At 35.5% G+C, this 17,464-nt stretch overlaps 1 protein-coding gene across 2 annotated transcripts in view; it reads left to right on the forward strand.

Annotated features, from left to right (window-relative positions):
- LOC131033167 (indole-3-acetaldehyde oxidase) overlaps positions 1 to 17,464 on the forward strand; it is a 269,541-nt gene that overhangs the window by 184,846 nt on the left and 67,231 nt on the right. The window contains exons 7-8 of one of the 2 annotated variants that reach the window (XM_057964308.2): positions 4,820 to 4,947; positions 5,024 to 5,122. In XM_057964308.2, coding sequence (XP_057820291.2) covers positions 4,820 to 4,947; positions 5,024 to 5,099 — 204 coding nt within the window. In that variant the 3' untranslated portion in view covers positions 5,100 to 5,122. The remainder of the gene's footprint in view (positions 1 to 4,819; positions 4,948 to 5,023; positions 5,123 to 17,464) is intronic. The other variant, XM_057964307.2, reaches the window with a different exon arrangement.

The raw sequence follows: 17,464 nt of genomic DNA on the forward strand, positions 1-17,464 counted from the left end.
TAGCCTCTACCAGAAATACCTTATCAGTTGGATTATTTTCAGCAGCTGGAGGGTTGTCAAGTGGAGTTGGAACTCCACCGTTGTTGGGACGAGTGTTGCATGTTCTGTTTTGCCTTTGGTAATTCTAATTCTGATACTGGTTCTGATGCTAATTCCTCTGGGAGTTCTGTAGCTGATTATTCTAGTGACGCGGGTACGTTACTTAAGCTGAGAGCTTCTTCATCTGGTTTGTCAACTCTTTAATTTCATCTTTCATTGCTTTAAGGTGAAACCTTCGGTTCTATTTTAGGCATTAACAAGTGCGAGAAACAAAACCAAGCAATGACTTATCTTTTGCCTTTGAAAAGACCGAATTTTGATTTCCCCACTTAAAAAAAGTTGTGTATAACTTATGTTGGTGTTTTTCATGCTTGTGGTGAGTGCATGAGCCAACGACAAGACACTAAACTTGGTTGCCTTTAAAATTTCAACCCTTTCAAACACTTTGGCAACAGAGAACTCACTCATTTTGCTTCCATTTATCAAATTCAGAGGTTGTTTTCTCAAAACACCCAAAGGCGATGACTTGGTTGTTACCTTGGCTTTCTGAAGACTTGGTTCTTTGTGGTGACACCCAAACTCCTAGATCAATTTTATGGGCATGCTTAGGTCTAATTCTTGTCATACTTCAGAACTGTAATGTCCCCTTCTCATTGATGCTCTTTCAGTGATCCATTAGCCTATTCCTGAGACCCGTAGGCTAGGTGGAATGAGGAATGAGGGTCTAGCATTGATGAAACGAGGACTTACTATTTTTAGTAAGTCAGGGAATGACCATTCTGGTGTCACTGTCCTACTGAGCTCTCCATGTTTTGCCTCTGGACGCGATGATCATACTTTTCTGAGCATTAATTCTTGACTTACTATTTTTAGTAAGTGGCTGTGTGGCACAATTCTATTTTTGGCAGTGGACAGGGTTCTGATTTTGCAGCAATTTTGTGGTCGTCCTGACTCAATTTCATCCTAACAGTGTTGATAATCAGTACGAGAGTCATATGCGAAATAATTGAATATTAATTCCTTATCCTAAGGTTTAATATTTAATTAATCTGATTATTGACGACTGATTTATTAAAATTGGGATTAATGCCTATTTTATCCTAATTGTTGGGCGAAACTCATGTGTACTATGGAATGGCGAAATATTTTAGAGGAATATTATGTTTTAGTGCATCTCCATTATTCGCCAAGTAATTAACGTGGGTCCCTTCCTTTTTGGCATGGGGGTTTGACTTGTGAAAAGTGGCGCTACACTTGGGTGAAATGAAATTCAAATGCAAGGCGTGGAATTTGGAGGAATGGCATTTGAATTTGAAGAGTGAAGTTATAAATAAGAGGCTTGGGCTCCCATTTGGACTATCTTTTAAAATTGCATCGTTATGCTGCCGGTTTGGCTACTAAAAATCTGAGCTTCGAAGTTGGCTTCCTAGCTGAGTCTCAGTTTCGTGCTTGCAATATAGTACCTAGCTATGCCCTTGTGTTCCCATTGCAGATTGGTTATTGAGTTGCAGATTATGGAGTGATTGATGTTGGATTTGATTGTTTTTGGTTGCTGGTCGCAGGACTGCTGAAAGTGAAATTTGCTCATACCTCTCAACCAGGCAACTCCATTCATCTGGGTACCGGCTCATTCTTCCTTCCATGCCATGGCGATACAATGTGTGAGTTTCTAGCTATTTTGATTGAGCATTGTTTTTAATAGACAAAATCGAACTTCCAAGGTATGGCGTTGGTTTTTGCAATTGCCTTGGGATGTGTGCCAAATGAATATTGGATTTTTTGAGTGGTAATTTGGTTGGGATGTTATTGTTAGAGTTATATTGGGAGATTGGGATTGATTTCATGTGATTCGGGTAGAAAATGAATGAGTTATGAGTGTTTTGATGTTTCCATAGGCTGCTGAAACTGTACTTTCAGCCTGCAGATCAGTGTAACAGAAAATTACAGTCTTGTTGTAGAAATCTGCAATTAATCTTCTCATCTCATCTCTATATTGTAAGGTTGTTTCAGTAGTACTGATCATCCCTTCTTTCTGCTTTCATTTGTAATCCCCACTTCATAAGTGGAAGAGGCTGGCTTGCCGCCTTCTAAGTTTTGTAATTCAGTTTTTTGTAATCAGTCCTCCCACTGAATAAGTGGTCGAGTGATAAGTTCAATGCTATGGTCCTCCCGCTGAAATATGCGATAGAGTGATTGTTTAATGTAATGTCCTCCCGCTGAAATATGCGGTAGAGTGATTGTTTAATGTAATGTCCTCCCGCTGAAATACGCGGTAGAGTGATTGTACTTCAATTCCTTGTGATTTCCCCTTGGTCAGTTTACCGCCAAGAGTTTGGTTTCTATCCTGCTAGATAAGCAGAAGGAGCTGGCTTGCCACCCATGCATTGTAATTTTCAGTTTGATTATTGTTGCTGACGATCCCTGAAACACCGTATGCTCTCACCCTCCCAGTTTGGGCTCTCGGTGAACAAAAGGTGGAAGGGTTCCCTTTCAGTTGTTTGGTTTATTCCTCTAACCTTAACGGGTTATTTGTTGTGGATGAATTGTTATTCGCCTAAAAAACAAAAAAAAATTAGTGGGATATTACAAGAACCTAACTTTCTCTCTCTCTCTGCCAGACTAACATGACTTATTTCAAGACCTCGATGAGGCAAACCAAGGAATGAGGGGGTCCCTGTCGGAGACGGGGAGTGTGTGCAAGGCACAACACATATCAACTCCATTTTCTTTGCCCCTAAGATGACATGTTTCGAACAAAGGTCTTGTATAATTGGGGTCAACATTAGAACAATCTATAAATGTGAAAATATGCTACAATAACAAATAAATTGAATTAAAACTAACATTTAGGATTTTTAGATAAACTAAGATTACAAAATAGAAAAAAATTGTAGTTAGGGTTTGCAGTTAAATATACATAAAAAATTAAAGAAAGTTAGGTTTTTTTTTCCATGGATCTAAAATAAAAAACATTGTAATAACAAAAAAAATTCAAAACAATTACCTCTTAAAATTTGTTTCAACATGATGGTGGGTTGCTTCAAATCAATTGTGGGCTCTTCAAAATTCACCATAGGCTCCATTAGATGCATTCAGGACTAGTTGAAACTTGCCCAAGTCATATTCAATCAAAATTTGTTGCTTGTTGTTTGTTGGTCTTTGCTTCAATGACATGTGATTTTAACTCCAATACTCTTTTTTTCTCTTGTGCTTGCAAATAAAATAAATTGGTTTTCAGAAGTGTTAGATGTCATTCTAGGAGTGTTAGGTTTCAGTTTTTTTAATTATAACTTTTTTATCTTGATTTTAATGGCTCGCTAAGATGGCTGAGTCTTAGTGACGGCACTTGCCAGACTCAGCTAGTCTAGTAGACTTGGCAACTCTGACTAGACTCACTAGGTACTTGGGTCTTGAGTCTTCGGGACTTGTTTTACCCTGCCTACCTTAGGACTTTCTGAGTCTAAGCAAGTCTTGTATTTTTGGTTTATTGTGTCTTTTAAGTTTATATGTTGAAGGGGGTATGACAAAAGCTGCAATTCCCTTAAAAATTCTACTTTTCATTGTTATTTCAATTTGTCAAATCTGAGCACTGAGTTCAAGTCTGAGTCTTGCAAAAATGCGTTTATCACACTTCATAGACCAAACCTAGTTCCAGCTTTCCTGGTATTTGTTCTTGTTATCAACACAAGCTTGATATACATTAGTAGCATTTGTTAGATAATAATAATCTGCACAAACAAATATCAAATATTCAAATCCATTATTAATATCAAATCAAACACACACAATATGGTCGGAGCAATAATGCAATCTCATATAGAATAATCAACCCAACACGTACTATGAACCCACATTCAAATTACAATGGGATGAGAAAATAAGGTCAAGTCAATGCATCTAAAAGAGATCCAAATGTGGGATGTTACATAGAATTGGGCAACAGTTTCCTAGATTAAGAAGGTGGACCTTCATTGCACAAGGAAGACCCAAGACTGACCTTAGAGTGCAAAATGTCATTGTGCTTTCAATTGGAGGTATACTTGAATATATGCCCTACCTGAATTTCCTTAAGAAATCTCATATATTTAATCAGCTTAAACCTCTGTATATTTGATTTGTATTTTTGGTTCTGTTTATCACTGGTCCCTCTTAGACTGGTATTTCTAATAGGCTTCTAAACTCTTTCTCATCTGTACAGGAGCTTGTAAATCTCCCAGCTTTTTATTTTAATATTTAATGATCTATGTGAGGGATTTGTATAATTTAATATTTCATCAATATAACTGTTCTATCTTTATACAAAAAAATTGTAGTCTAAGGCAATGCATATTTCAAAAATAATCCAAAACAATATTAAATGCTATTAAATTGATCTATCTGAGACTCACAAATTTGTTTTAATCCAAAGAAACTTCTTATTTATTAAGTAGTTGTAGGTTATATTGTAAGGAATCTGTCAAAATATTATTTTGGAAGAAGAAATGGCAAGATCCAGTTTGGCATATGGTAAGAAATATTATTGGAACAGAAGCGAAGTAAAATAATAGCAATGTGAGACACTGAGAAGTATGCAACTATAAATGGTTTATGTGTGATGAAGACAAGTATTCAAACACAAGCAAAAAAATTGCTTTGATATATTATACAAATAAAGATGAGATACTTTGGTTTGTCTCAATAGTTGTAGTAAGAACAGGGTGAAGATGTTAGTAGCATTAGTATTGCCACTTTTGTATTTGTTTGATGAATAATTTGAACATTCTCAAATAATTGTGTGCAGCTCAAACCCTGGGTTTTTTTTCTTGTTCTTAGGCTCAAATGCAATCAGTGGATCTTTCTGCACAAATTTACTGGGTTCCTAATTCAAATTCTTCAAAATATCTCAATTTTGGTGCAGCAGCAAGTGAGGTGAGGATGCAAATGATCTTGAATTCTATCATTATAGTCAGATTAGACGAGAATTAATGTCAAATTCATGTCACAGGTTGAGGTTGACCTTCTTTCGGGAGCAACTACAATACTTCAAACAGATATCATTTATGACTGTGGAAGAAGCCTGAATCCTGCTGTTGACCTTGGACAGGTTAGGTTGATGGGGCTTGTTTTAGAGTTTTTAAGCTTCCACAGTACGTTATAAATTCAAAATTTGCTTCTAGAAATCTTGTTATAGAACTTTTTACATTATGTTTTGGATTGTGCATTACTTTAATTAAAGCAATTTTAAGCTGTCTCTATTTGTCTGAAATTGGAACAAGCTTTCTTATTGTTTGATATTTTAAACTTTTATATGGCCTGCAGTGCACAAATTTGGAGTAGTTTCCAGCTTTAAACTTCCCTTGCTTTTAAGAATTTTTTGTCTAAACAACATGGAAACTATCTTCCCCAATCTAAACCCAAGCTCAAACCACAAAAACCATAAAGGTTACTACATAGCTTGACTAGAACACTTCTAGGCTTTTATCTGTAGAAAAAAATAGCTAAGACAAAGATTGAATGTGAGTATAAAATGTTTAAATTTGTAAGACTGCAAGACTATTATGATTTACTCCTAGATTTCCCTGATCACAAGTTCACGAGGATACTATGCAAGTATTATTACAGTATATACTGGTTTTGTTTCACTGTTTGGTCTAGTGTAACTATAATGAGAAGTGTTGGTTGAAAATTTTGTACACTTGGGGAAATATACAAAATTGTGGTTTCAACCACAGCGAGTAAAACTCTCCTAATTAAGGGAAGGCTCCCCCTATCTAACTACAACTTTGAAAATAAAATAGGATGGGACAAAAATCTTTCTTCTTCTTTCAAGAAAGACAATATCTTTTTTTCTTCACAGAAAATGATAGCGATTGAATATAAACAGCAGTAACCACTTTTAAATGAAATGAGACAAAGGAAATGAAGTTTCCTGAAAACGCAAAGACTTCCATCACTTCCTTCAAGATGAGATAGCAATATCAAGCTCAAAGACTTGATTATATGAAGTCCTATCTACCCTTTTCTATACTAATGCTATAAAGGACAAGTTAAGACAGCTCGAAGACTAAAATATCTTATTCTTTTCTTACTAAAACAATGAGAAGTAGTGTAAGCTCAAAGACTCACAGCTATTTCACACAAAATCTACTTCTAAATTTTGTTTAAGAACAAGTGTAAGAACAAAGTCTTAAAGCTTTTTCCAATAGAACTTCTACTTTAACTAATTTAATCTTCAATACTTGCAACTTAAAGACTGCAAATCAAATTCGATTAAGCTCTCAAAGAAACACTTGCAAAGAAGGAAATATGGAACACTAACTCAAGAATGTAGCACAAAAACTCAAAGCTTGAGTAATTTTCTTCTATTCCTTTCAATCTTTCAATTTACACATAAAAGCTCAAAGACTTCTTTGCTACAAATTTGACAGAGTTTTTGCCTGCTTTCAAAAAGATAAAAATTACAAAAGACCTCCTCAAGTATTTATAGGAGAAGAGTCATGAGAAAAAGGTGGGAGGATCCCAACTAACTTGAGAAATTCTCTCAACCACCAAGACTTATTCAATAATTACTAAGACTTCAATAACTAACAAAGACTTATTCCAACTACAGTCCTAACTGAACACAACTTGTAGTTGCCTTACATGTAATTACAAAAGTGCAAGTAAATGAGTTAACTTGCATTTTACAAAAAATACTTTTACATGTAACTTGTCAAAACAAAATTACAACTAAAGATTACAAAAGTGGAAAAATACAATTAAGTGTTGAAAAACACTTAAGTCGCAGCACGTGAAGACACGAATCCTTTAAACTTTTGGATGATCATTTGTAGTTCCTCAGGATTCGGCTCATGGGTAATCTTGGCAACAACCATGGTCTTCACAATAGTATCATGACACTGAAGGAGCGCAGAGCTGTTTTTATCTAGGATGGAGTAGATTTCATGCAAAAAGGCTTGGTGTTTCATCAATATTTGAATTGAAGCGACCGAGAATTGTTCGCTCATCCACTCACTATGAATCCTCATCTGTAAATCAACAAGAATTTCTTCTTCTGGAATCGGCTTTCCATCCTGACTTAATATGTTGAAAGAGGCCCTTTCACAATTTGAAACAATATCTCAGAAAACTTCACCCCGGAATCTCGTTGCATCACCGATCTCCTCAATGAGGGATTTAAGAACAAGGGCCTTGTTCTTCAAAAGCTCTTCAAATTCCAAGTACATGACCCTGGAAGAAATGATGGCATGCTCTTGTAGAACACTCAACTGTTGTTGAGGCATGGTACACCAGATTGTCAAACTCTCTTCAACACTTTCCAGATTCTTTTTGAAAGTATCGAAAGTCTGATCTAGTTTTTCCTCAATGATTTCCAACTTAGACATCATCTCAAAAATGTCTTTTATCACCTGTGCACATAGATCACGAAACTGATCAACCCAAGAATCCAGCGCTTGTACCTTCTGAGTAGCCCTTTCCACTCCACGAATTGATTCTTGGGAACCAGAAGAACCTATGGAGTTACTCCCTTCAACAACAGGTTTTGTGATTATATGAACGGCTGCCATAAGTTGTCGGTTTTCCTCTTCTAGCTTGTCTTTCTTTGCTAGAAGTTCATCACACCTTTGTACCAACGAAGCTACGAAAAACTGAGCACCATGATTAATGACCTTATGCGTTTGTTTGCCCAACTCTATCCTTGTAACCTTATAATCAGCAATTGACATTTCTTCAAGTGGCTTATCTGCAATGGGTTCTACAACTTCAACTACCTTCATCTTGTTGCTGTCAACAGTTACTCTGGGGATAGTCTTGGCCTTCTTAGCAACCTTGGATCTGGGCTGTTTTAGTTGCTGATAATCAAAGGCATCAGGTGAGATTTCTTGCTTCTTTCTTTTTGGAGTAAAAGAGCTAAGCCATGGAGGTAAAGTCATCAACTTCCCTTCAGTAGCAGTTGTAGGCAAAGGAGAAGCAGTTTTTGTCTGAATCACCGTGGTCATCCTCGGAGGAATATTTGTTTGGACAGCAACCACGATTTGTTCAGTTACCAATGGGCATGTAGATTGCCTCATAAACTCTTCAAAATCAGAAGTGGAAGTATCAATTTCTGACATCTGGATGCAAGTAAGAATATCCTCAGGAACTTCCAACACACTCTCTGGTTGATGATCAGGAGGTGGCTCGTATGCTGAAATGGGAATGGCATTCTGAAGAGATTCATCCAAAAGCAAATCAGGAGGAGAAAGGGGTGTCTCAATGGAAACTGGGGGAATAATCTCATGAGGCGAGTCTGAAACTGGAGACTTAGGAGCATCATCAGATTGCTGCCATTCTTCTGGATTATCTAGATCAACCACCTGAACATGAAATCATGTTTTTTCCTTCCCACTCGTTTCCTCGGGAGGAAGCACTACTGCCCGACTAACTCGCAACTTGATCTTTGTGCCTGAAGATGATGCACCTTCCTTGTTGTCAACCTGAATCTCAGACTTACGTCCAAGAGGCCCCATACAATCATCTTCTTTTCCAACCTTGATTTTTATGAGTCTAACATTATTATTTTTCAGCCAAGCATTGGTGTTAGCCAAGATAGGCTGAAATCTTTCAAGAATGGATATGCACTCTTAATCTGACCATTGGATCAAAGGAAGTGGAGCTTCCTCAACCCTTCGTGAAATATATTCAGAATAAAGTATGTGCCCATCGTCAATCATCCCTTGTGGGATATCCACCAAGTTCAAATCAACAATTTGCTCAATAGTGAGCCTGCAGTAATCCATCTTTAGAACCTCGACATTTGTGTGGAGATCTACCCAGATGTCCTCAATGCGATGCATGTGCACAAAGGATTTCTTGATCTTCTCCTTCATACCCCTATAATCAAAATCAGCTCTAGGTTTAAACCTTTTGAGCTTAATTTCCTGCATTTCAGTCTCCATGGCCTTAGCTTTAACGGATGTGACAAGAGAATACCGGCCAATTTTTGATGGGTTTGTTGTAGAGATCCCCATTCCAACCTTGTGTCTAGCAGATTGATGATTGTGGACAGCCATGATCTGTCTTCCCAATGATCCTATCAGTTGGGTATCTAGGAAGCATCTATGGCTAACCACTATAGCATCCAATTCTCATATAGGTGAAAGTGGGGAACTGTAGAAACAAACATCCATATTCGCACACCCTTTCTCATGCCTCATCTGACACCCTTTTGTTCCTCAGAGTTCTGTCCAACTGACACATGAAGTAACCGAAGAATGCGTCTTGGACTCTTCTAAAATACAGTCTACTAAGTCTCAAAGGCAATTGATCATAATATTCCCAAACTGGTATAAGTGACCGATCACCCCTGGTAGGAAGACCTGGAAAGTGTCTAAGTGATGCTGCCAAGTATACCAAATATGAGTTCATGTAGAAAGTCATGGTGGAAGGGACTGCTGCAAGTTGTTCACACAAGGCATCGCTGATGAGTTCTCCCCATGATATATGATGAGACTGCCTTATGAAGATGATGAACTGGTACATCCAGGGCTCAAAAACATTAGAATGCTCAAGGCCCATTATCCTGCTAAGAAGGGTTATGGTGTCTCCTATCTCCCATTTGAAATCACAACGATACAACTTAGGCCACCTTGAGAAGGAGGCTCGTGGCTCTTGGATCAACCTGTTGATATGCCGCTTACAATCTTTTTCTCTCTTCACGTAATACTCAGCTGCACTTTCTTTGGAGATTTCCATGTAAACAGGTGCAAGAGGTATTTTGAAGACCTTCTCGATTGTATCTGCATCAAGACAAATTATTGCTTCACCATCATCATTTGGTATGACTCTTGTCTCCTTGTCAAAATAATGGGCGCAAGCGAGAACAAATTCAGGTTCTAGGGCAGCCACTGAGAAAGAAGATGCATGATGGATATGTCTGTCCAACAGCCACTGCATATTGTTATCTTGTGGATCTTTCACCCTCTTGACAAACTCTGACATATCCACGTGCCCTATTTCTATGTCTCTGATACGATCCAAAGGGGAAGAAACTTGGGAAGGTGCAACCTCGTTCTGATACTTGTCATATTTGTACTTCATCTTTTTTGGAACTAGAGATGACGGCAAATCTGACATTGATTGGAAACCTGGAATACTGTGATGAAGACTTAAAAGTGTTAAGGCAACATCATATTCAGCTGCAAATAACTTTCTTCCTTCTTCAAATGGGAAAAACTTTGATTCTTGAACCTCACAATTTTGTGAGAGAAATAGAGGAAATATATGAAAATGGGAAAACCTTGACTTTGACCAATTTTGGATCTTGGAGAAATTTTTGCAAGTATACAAGTTGGAAAGAACATACATGCAATTGGATTTTTTAAAACCTGAATGCAAATACACTTGTAAATTTGCAAATGGAGAGATGGATGGAAAATGAGAATTTGATTTGCAGAAAATGACGAAAATGGAAAGTATGGATATGGGAAACATGAATGGATAGAAGTGGGAAAATTCGAGAATGTCATTTTTATGAAAATGGGAAGAACTTTTCAACATGTAATCCGGTTTTTAAAACCCTATTTTGAAAGGGGGGGTATTTCACATCTTTTCAACTTGGAATTTTAACCAAAAATGGTTAAATTCTTTAACTGTAAGGGAAGAACAAAAATTTCCAGCCAACTCGTAATCGGGATTTAAAATCCCGAATACAAGTAAAGAGGGAAAATGGGGAAGAACAATGCAATTCAAAAATTGCATACCAAGGGGAAAATCTCTCTCACAAAACCGATTTTTGGGGGAAGAAGAACATATTTACAAAATTACAAATAGAAAGGAAAACTAAGAAAACAAGAAAATAAGAAAATGAAAGAAAGAAAGTAAAACATACCTTGAATAAAACTGAAAATGCTTCTTAAAAAATGCAATCAATCTTGGAATGAAGAAGACAAACCAATAAATAGAGAGAATCCACAATGCCAAACCCTAGCCACGTTTTTGAAAAAACAACATATATATCAAAATGCCCATTAAAAGCATGAAGAATTGGTCAAGTAAAGCACCCAACCTCGATGCCTAGGCAAGACAACCCAAAACGACTTAGGAGAGGTATGATTCGTGGCATTTGAAGAAGTAAAACGTGGCATTTTCAAAAATGTTTTTTGCTGTTAAAACGCCTTCAAACCAGCAAACAAATCCATGAAATGGCATGAGAAGAGTTTCAAAATGCATGGAAATAGTAAGGAAACCTAAACGCCTTTCTCCTCCCAAAATTTCTCCACAAAAATCGGTGGAAATGTTCAACAAAATCCTCCAATATTGCTGGTCGGGTTTTTTGGAACAAATAACAAGTTCGAAATGCATGAAACAATGAAAATCAGGTTTTTAGAAGATATAACAAGTTTAAAATTTCACTTTTTCAACATGTTAGGGAAAAATCGGGATTTTTTAACCAAATAGCAAGTTTAAAATGTCAAAAATGCACTTTATGAACAAAATCGGGTTTTTGGAGACAAAGTGCAAGTTTAAAATTGTCACTTTTTCATTTACAAGGCAAAATCGGGTTTTTTGGAGAGAGCGGCAAGTTTAAAATCACTTGCAAAGGGGAAATAAAATCCCCACAACAAGTTTTAAATAACTTGCACACATGTAATAGGGGTTTAAAATCCCTATTACATGTAAAAACCATTAAAGTAGGGGTTTTTGGCGAGAATTACAAGTTTACTTGTAACTTAACCAAAAGAACCCTATTTTAATTGAAAAAGCCAAAAAACAATAAAAACAATAAAGGGGAAATTTAAAGCAAATTACAAGTTTTTATTTTTCAATAAAGTGCACATGTAACAAGCTAAAAATTTCCTTGCAAAGACCAAAACAATGGAAATCATTAAAACTTGCAGTTCAAGGAAAATTCTCCACTTGCAGTCAGGAAGAAAAAACCCGAAATTGAAGGAAAGACATAGCAAATGAATCCAAAATGCGACGAAATTCGAAACGTAGTTCGAGGATGGACTGAGGATTAAGCTTGTCCAAGAATTAGTCGAAATTTTGCCTCGGGAAGCGTTCCATAGAGTAATTTTTTTTCATTTTTTCACAAAAATTTCATGTAATGGTCCTCCATTTTTTAAAACAAAAATGAGGACAACAAGAAGTATGTGATATTCATGTTTAGAGCTATCACCAATTTCTTAAATTGCTGAGAAATACAACCAAGCTTCATTTTCTGTTTCCCATAGAGATGGTTAAGACCTAAGTCACCAGGTTCGGCTGAATTTCATCCTTGAAGTTCAAAATTCGCCGAACTTTACAACATGCAATAAAAATCGTTGAAATTCGATTTTTTTTTTGGGGGGGGTTTGGCCTTCTTCTGTTAATATTTTTTAAACACATCTTTAGTCTGTAGTGAGTCGTGGCCTGCAAGAGAAGTCGCCGGAGAAGTAGTCGTAGCCTACAAGAGATGTTCGCCTGCAATTTTTGCCTGTCGTTTTTGCCGCCGTTTGTGCCCTAGCATATGTTTCCCATGGTTTATATTTTATAAATATGTCATCTTTTTGTAATGATTTCAAATCTATTTATCAATGTTAAACTATTTAGGCAATTTTATAGATATATTACATATATTTATTAAAAAAATTTAAAAATTACATATGGCGAATTTAATTCGAATTTTACACATTTCGAATTTTTCCCTCATCGAACTTCATTCGAATTTCAAAGTTGTCGAACTTCGAATACGAATTCGAACTTGGTGACTTAGGTTAAGACTAAGAGTGGTTCTTTGTAAGGAAATATGTAAAGTGAGAGAGAATTGCCTTGATGTTTGACAGTTTTCTTTAGGGTAAACAGTTAATATCCTTATTGGGGAGTGTAATATACGCCCTTACTTTTTTTTTGTGGTTTTGTGTTTAGTTTTCTAGATAATACTTGCAATAATATTCAACGAAAATGACACTCAAAGCTAAATATTTGAAAACCCACAATTGAAAATAGCTTTCAGATTTCATACTGAGTTTGTACAGCAATATATCATTAAAAAGAACGATACTCAAATGGCCAAATTACATCAAAATGACAATACAAGCATACCCATTTTCTGGTATTGCAAAATGGGACTGTTGTTGGTCCGATTTCAGCAAATTGGGACTCCAAATGATGCCAAAACCTTACAAACCCTAACTTCTCCTTCAAAATGTCATCCAAACATAAAGGACTCCTAGACACCTCATTTGCTGCACTAATCTTCTCAAAACTCTATGTAATGTCCCTTTTTTGAAAAAAGATTTATTAATAAATAATAATAAAAAATAATTAAAATATAAAAGAATAAAAATAGAATTTAATATAATTAAAATTTAGTTAAGTTTAATGAATGATTAAAAGGCATGAAATGAAAAGTTGTGTCCCCCTTGAACATGAGATATAAAAGGGAGAGAAGAGAATTTCATTTGGGGAGAAAAGGGATGAAGGAAGAAAGAAGGGAGCAAAGGAATTAAGGAAGAATTAATAGGAAGAAGATAAGGAAGTGACTCTTGCAAAGGGGCAACAATGATGAAGGGTTGTGACCCTTTCAAAGGGTGGTAATTGGGAAAGGTTGTGACCATTATGAAGAGGTGTGACTCTCCCTCATATTGGAGGTTATGAAGGTGAGAAGTTTTCATTTGAGAAGGAAGGATCCATGGAATAGAACAAAATATCTGAAGCATCAAAAGAAGATTTAGGAGCAGACCTAACTGTGAATTCTAAGAAAATCTTGAAGAATGATATGAACATTTATCAAAGAGATCAGAACACATATACAAATCTGAAAACAATATTCAAGCAGGCGTAGACTAGAAAAGAAACATTAAATCAATAACCAGAAAACCAGACTTGATGGAATAGAAAGGATTCACACACACACACACACACACACACACATGTGCGCGCGCGTGTGCGCACACACGCACATCTGAGTATACGCAGCAGATCAGATTGATATAAACAGCAGACCTATGCATTTGTAATGTCCCCTACTAGGTCTAGGCTTGTTTTCACCATTATTAATCCATCTCAATATCCTTATGACTTGAACTAATTGATTAGGAGACAAATCTAACTTAACATGAATTGAAACGGTGATATTCCATAGTTCAATCGATCAGCTTGGTAATAAGTAAATGGTTCATCTACCCCAACAGATAATTAACTCTATCATACTAGATAGTTAATTTTATTTTGATTCATTATATATCATTTACATATTTATTAACTACTGATTGTATAAATTATTATGCATTACTGCAGAAGTTTCTAAAAGATATTATAATTATTATAATAATATCTATATTTATAACTATTATATTACTAACTACATTTATATTATTATTTTTCTAATCAAGACATCTTTATATATGTGTATATATAATTGTATTACCAATTATTAATGTCTTTGCTGATTACTTTTTTATAAATCATTAATGCTACTTCTGCTTTCAACCTTAATTATTAATATGTTAAGTAGCTGATATAAATTAGACAGATCTGACACATGTCAGGTCTGGTCTGCCATTGTTATGAAATTATATAATACATTTTGCAATTAGTATTATTATTAAATTCTGCATAAAGCATTATTGGGTTATATATATTAAGCATTCATATCAAACACATTCATATGCATACCACCAAGAACAGGGATGTTACTGCTTGTACTTAATAATAGTTCTAATCTGGTCTGATTCGTGTTTTCTTCCCTATCACAAATCCACTCTGTAAGATATATTCTTATTTTTATTAATTCCTATACTCTCCACACCGAACTCCATTTTTAATCAATATTTATATGTTTCTTCTATCGAAAAGACACGTCTCTTCATATAGTCGCCACTCTTGTATTAATGATTCAATAACTTAATCGACAGTACCTCTTCTCTTAGAAACCACACCTCCTTACAATAAACAATGTATTAACTTTGACCTTTTAATGTGGTTTCCTTGCATTAATTTTAATTCTTACGAATTGCTTAATTTTGTAAGTTATTAAGTACTACACCATTAATAAGGAAATCATATATGCTTCACACCAATATGTATTCCTTCATGTGTAAACCTGTAATATACATATATATCTTTATTATTGTCCGTAAATCTTTATTTTTCCTCTATCGTGCTGTCTCCTTAATGTTAACTATTATCTTCTTTATTAATTTCACTTATATGTTATTCTGATTAGGAGTCAGCTTCATCACATGAATAAAGTCTTTGTGTAATGTTCCCCGATCTTCACAATTATATATTTATTATTTTAAATATATAAATGTGTTTATAATATGTAAATTATGTTTATTATTTATAATATATGAATCATGTTTATAATAATATTTGTTGGTTGAAAATTTTGTACACTTGGGGGAAATATACAAAATTGTGGTTTCAACCACAGCACATGAGTAAAAACTCTCCTAATTAAGGGAAGGCTCCCCCTATCTAACTAAAACTGAAATAAAAACAGGATGGGACAGCAGTCTTCCTTCTTTCTTCAAGAAAGACAATATCCTTTTCTCTTCACAGAAAAGGATAGCGATTGAAAACGAACAATAGTAACTACTTTCAAGTGAAATGAGAGAAAGGAAATGAAGTTTTCTGAAAGCGCAAAGACTTCTGTCACTTCCTTCGGGACGGGACAGCAATATCAAGTTCAAAGACTTGACTATTGGAAGTCCTATCTACCCTTTGCTATACTAAATTTTACAACGAATAAAAGATAACAGCTCAAAGACTGAAATAATCTATTCTTTTAACACAAAGACAAGAACTTGTGCAAGCTCAAAGACTTGCTGCTATTTCTTATCAAACAGTAATTTTTCCTCAAAAATAGACGCAAGCTCAAAGACTTGCTGCTCCTTCAAGAGAGTTTCCTATTTTAATTAATCTTCTCTACTTGCAGCTCAAAGACTTCAAATCAGATTGGACTAAGCTCCTTTAGAAACACTTTGCATAGAAGAAATAAAAGATTCAAACCCAAACATGTAGCTCAAAGACTCAAAACTTGAGTAATCCTTCTTTATTATTCTTCAAAAACTTTCAATCCACATACATAAGCTCAAAGACTTCTTGCTGTAAATTTGGCAGAGTTTTTGCTTGCTTTCCAAAAGATAAATATTACAATAGACTCCTCCAGTATTTATAGAAGAGGAGCCTTGAGAAAAAGGTGGGAGGATCCTAACTAACTTGAGAGATTCTCTCAACCACCAAGACTCATTCAATAACTAACTAAGACTTCATTAACTAACTAAGAGTTACTCCAACTAACTAAGACTTATTCCAACTACAGTCCTAATCGGACACAACTTGTAGTTGTCTTACATGTAATTACAAAAGTGCAAGTAATGTGTAACTTGCATTTTACAAAAAATATTTTTACATGTAACTTGTCAAAACGAAATTACAAATGCATAACTAAAACTATTCCATGTGTCTAAAGACACGACTCTAACTGCATCATCCTTTGTCTGTGATGATCTTCATGTCGCTTCAGGATGCTAGAACTTGAAGTATTCTAGATTGGTAAAGACATCTTGAACCGGAACGGGAACTTGCATCCTTGTCTTCTTGCTTGGGGTAATACTAGCTTTTCAAGAGGGAACAGGCTGCCTTCCTTTTTTCATGTCATGACCATCTTTGTCTTGAAAGCATTCTATGCTCTCAACCATGAATTGTTGTTGTATCTCTTCTTTGTATCATCCTTCATTCTTGAAATCTTCTTGCAAAATAAGGCCCATGCCTTAATCCATTGATTTGGTAGATCGTGTGTGCAAACCGGACTGACAAGGGAAGGGATAAATTGATGCGAAAATGGGCTCACAAGTGAATTTTGGGTTTTGGAAGCTGCATTACATGTGTGGGAAAAACAAGAGCATTAACTTGCAAATGTGGGAACAAACATGCAACTTCATATGTGTAATGGGTAACTACAAGTTTGCACTTGTAATTGGTCCTTTAAAACTCATTTTCAAGTGTTTTTTGAGTGCATTTTGGACCAATTTCGGGTTCTGGATGGCTGACTGCAAGTAGACTTTAAATGGGGAAAATGAATGAAGGTGTGAAATGAGTGGATGAATTGGTATGTACGGATGAGGGAATTGGAAGCGGATAGGTAAAAATGAATTTCAAGAAGATCACTTGGAACTTTGCCAATGCAAAAATGGGAAGAACTTTCAACTTGCAACCCGGATTTCAAAAAAAAAATGGTTAAATCTTTTATCCGTAAGGGAAGAACAATGATTTTCATCCAACTTGTAATCGGAATTTAAAATCCCGAATACAAGTAAAGAGGGAAAATGGGGAAGAACAATGCAATTCTAAAATTGCTTTACAAAAGGGAAAATCTCTCTCACAAAATCTGATTTTTAGGGAAGAACCAACCATTTACAAATTTACAACTAGAAAGAAAAAAACAAGAAAACAAGAAAAAAGAAACAAGAAGAAA

Source organism: Cryptomeria japonica, chromosome 6 (genome assembly GCF_030272615.1).
Source record: "Cryptomeria japonica chromosome 6, Sugi_1.0, whole genome shotgun sequence".
Lineage (NCBI taxonomy): Eukaryota > Viridiplantae > Streptophyta > Pinopsida > Cupressales > Cupressaceae > Cryptomeria > Cryptomeria japonica.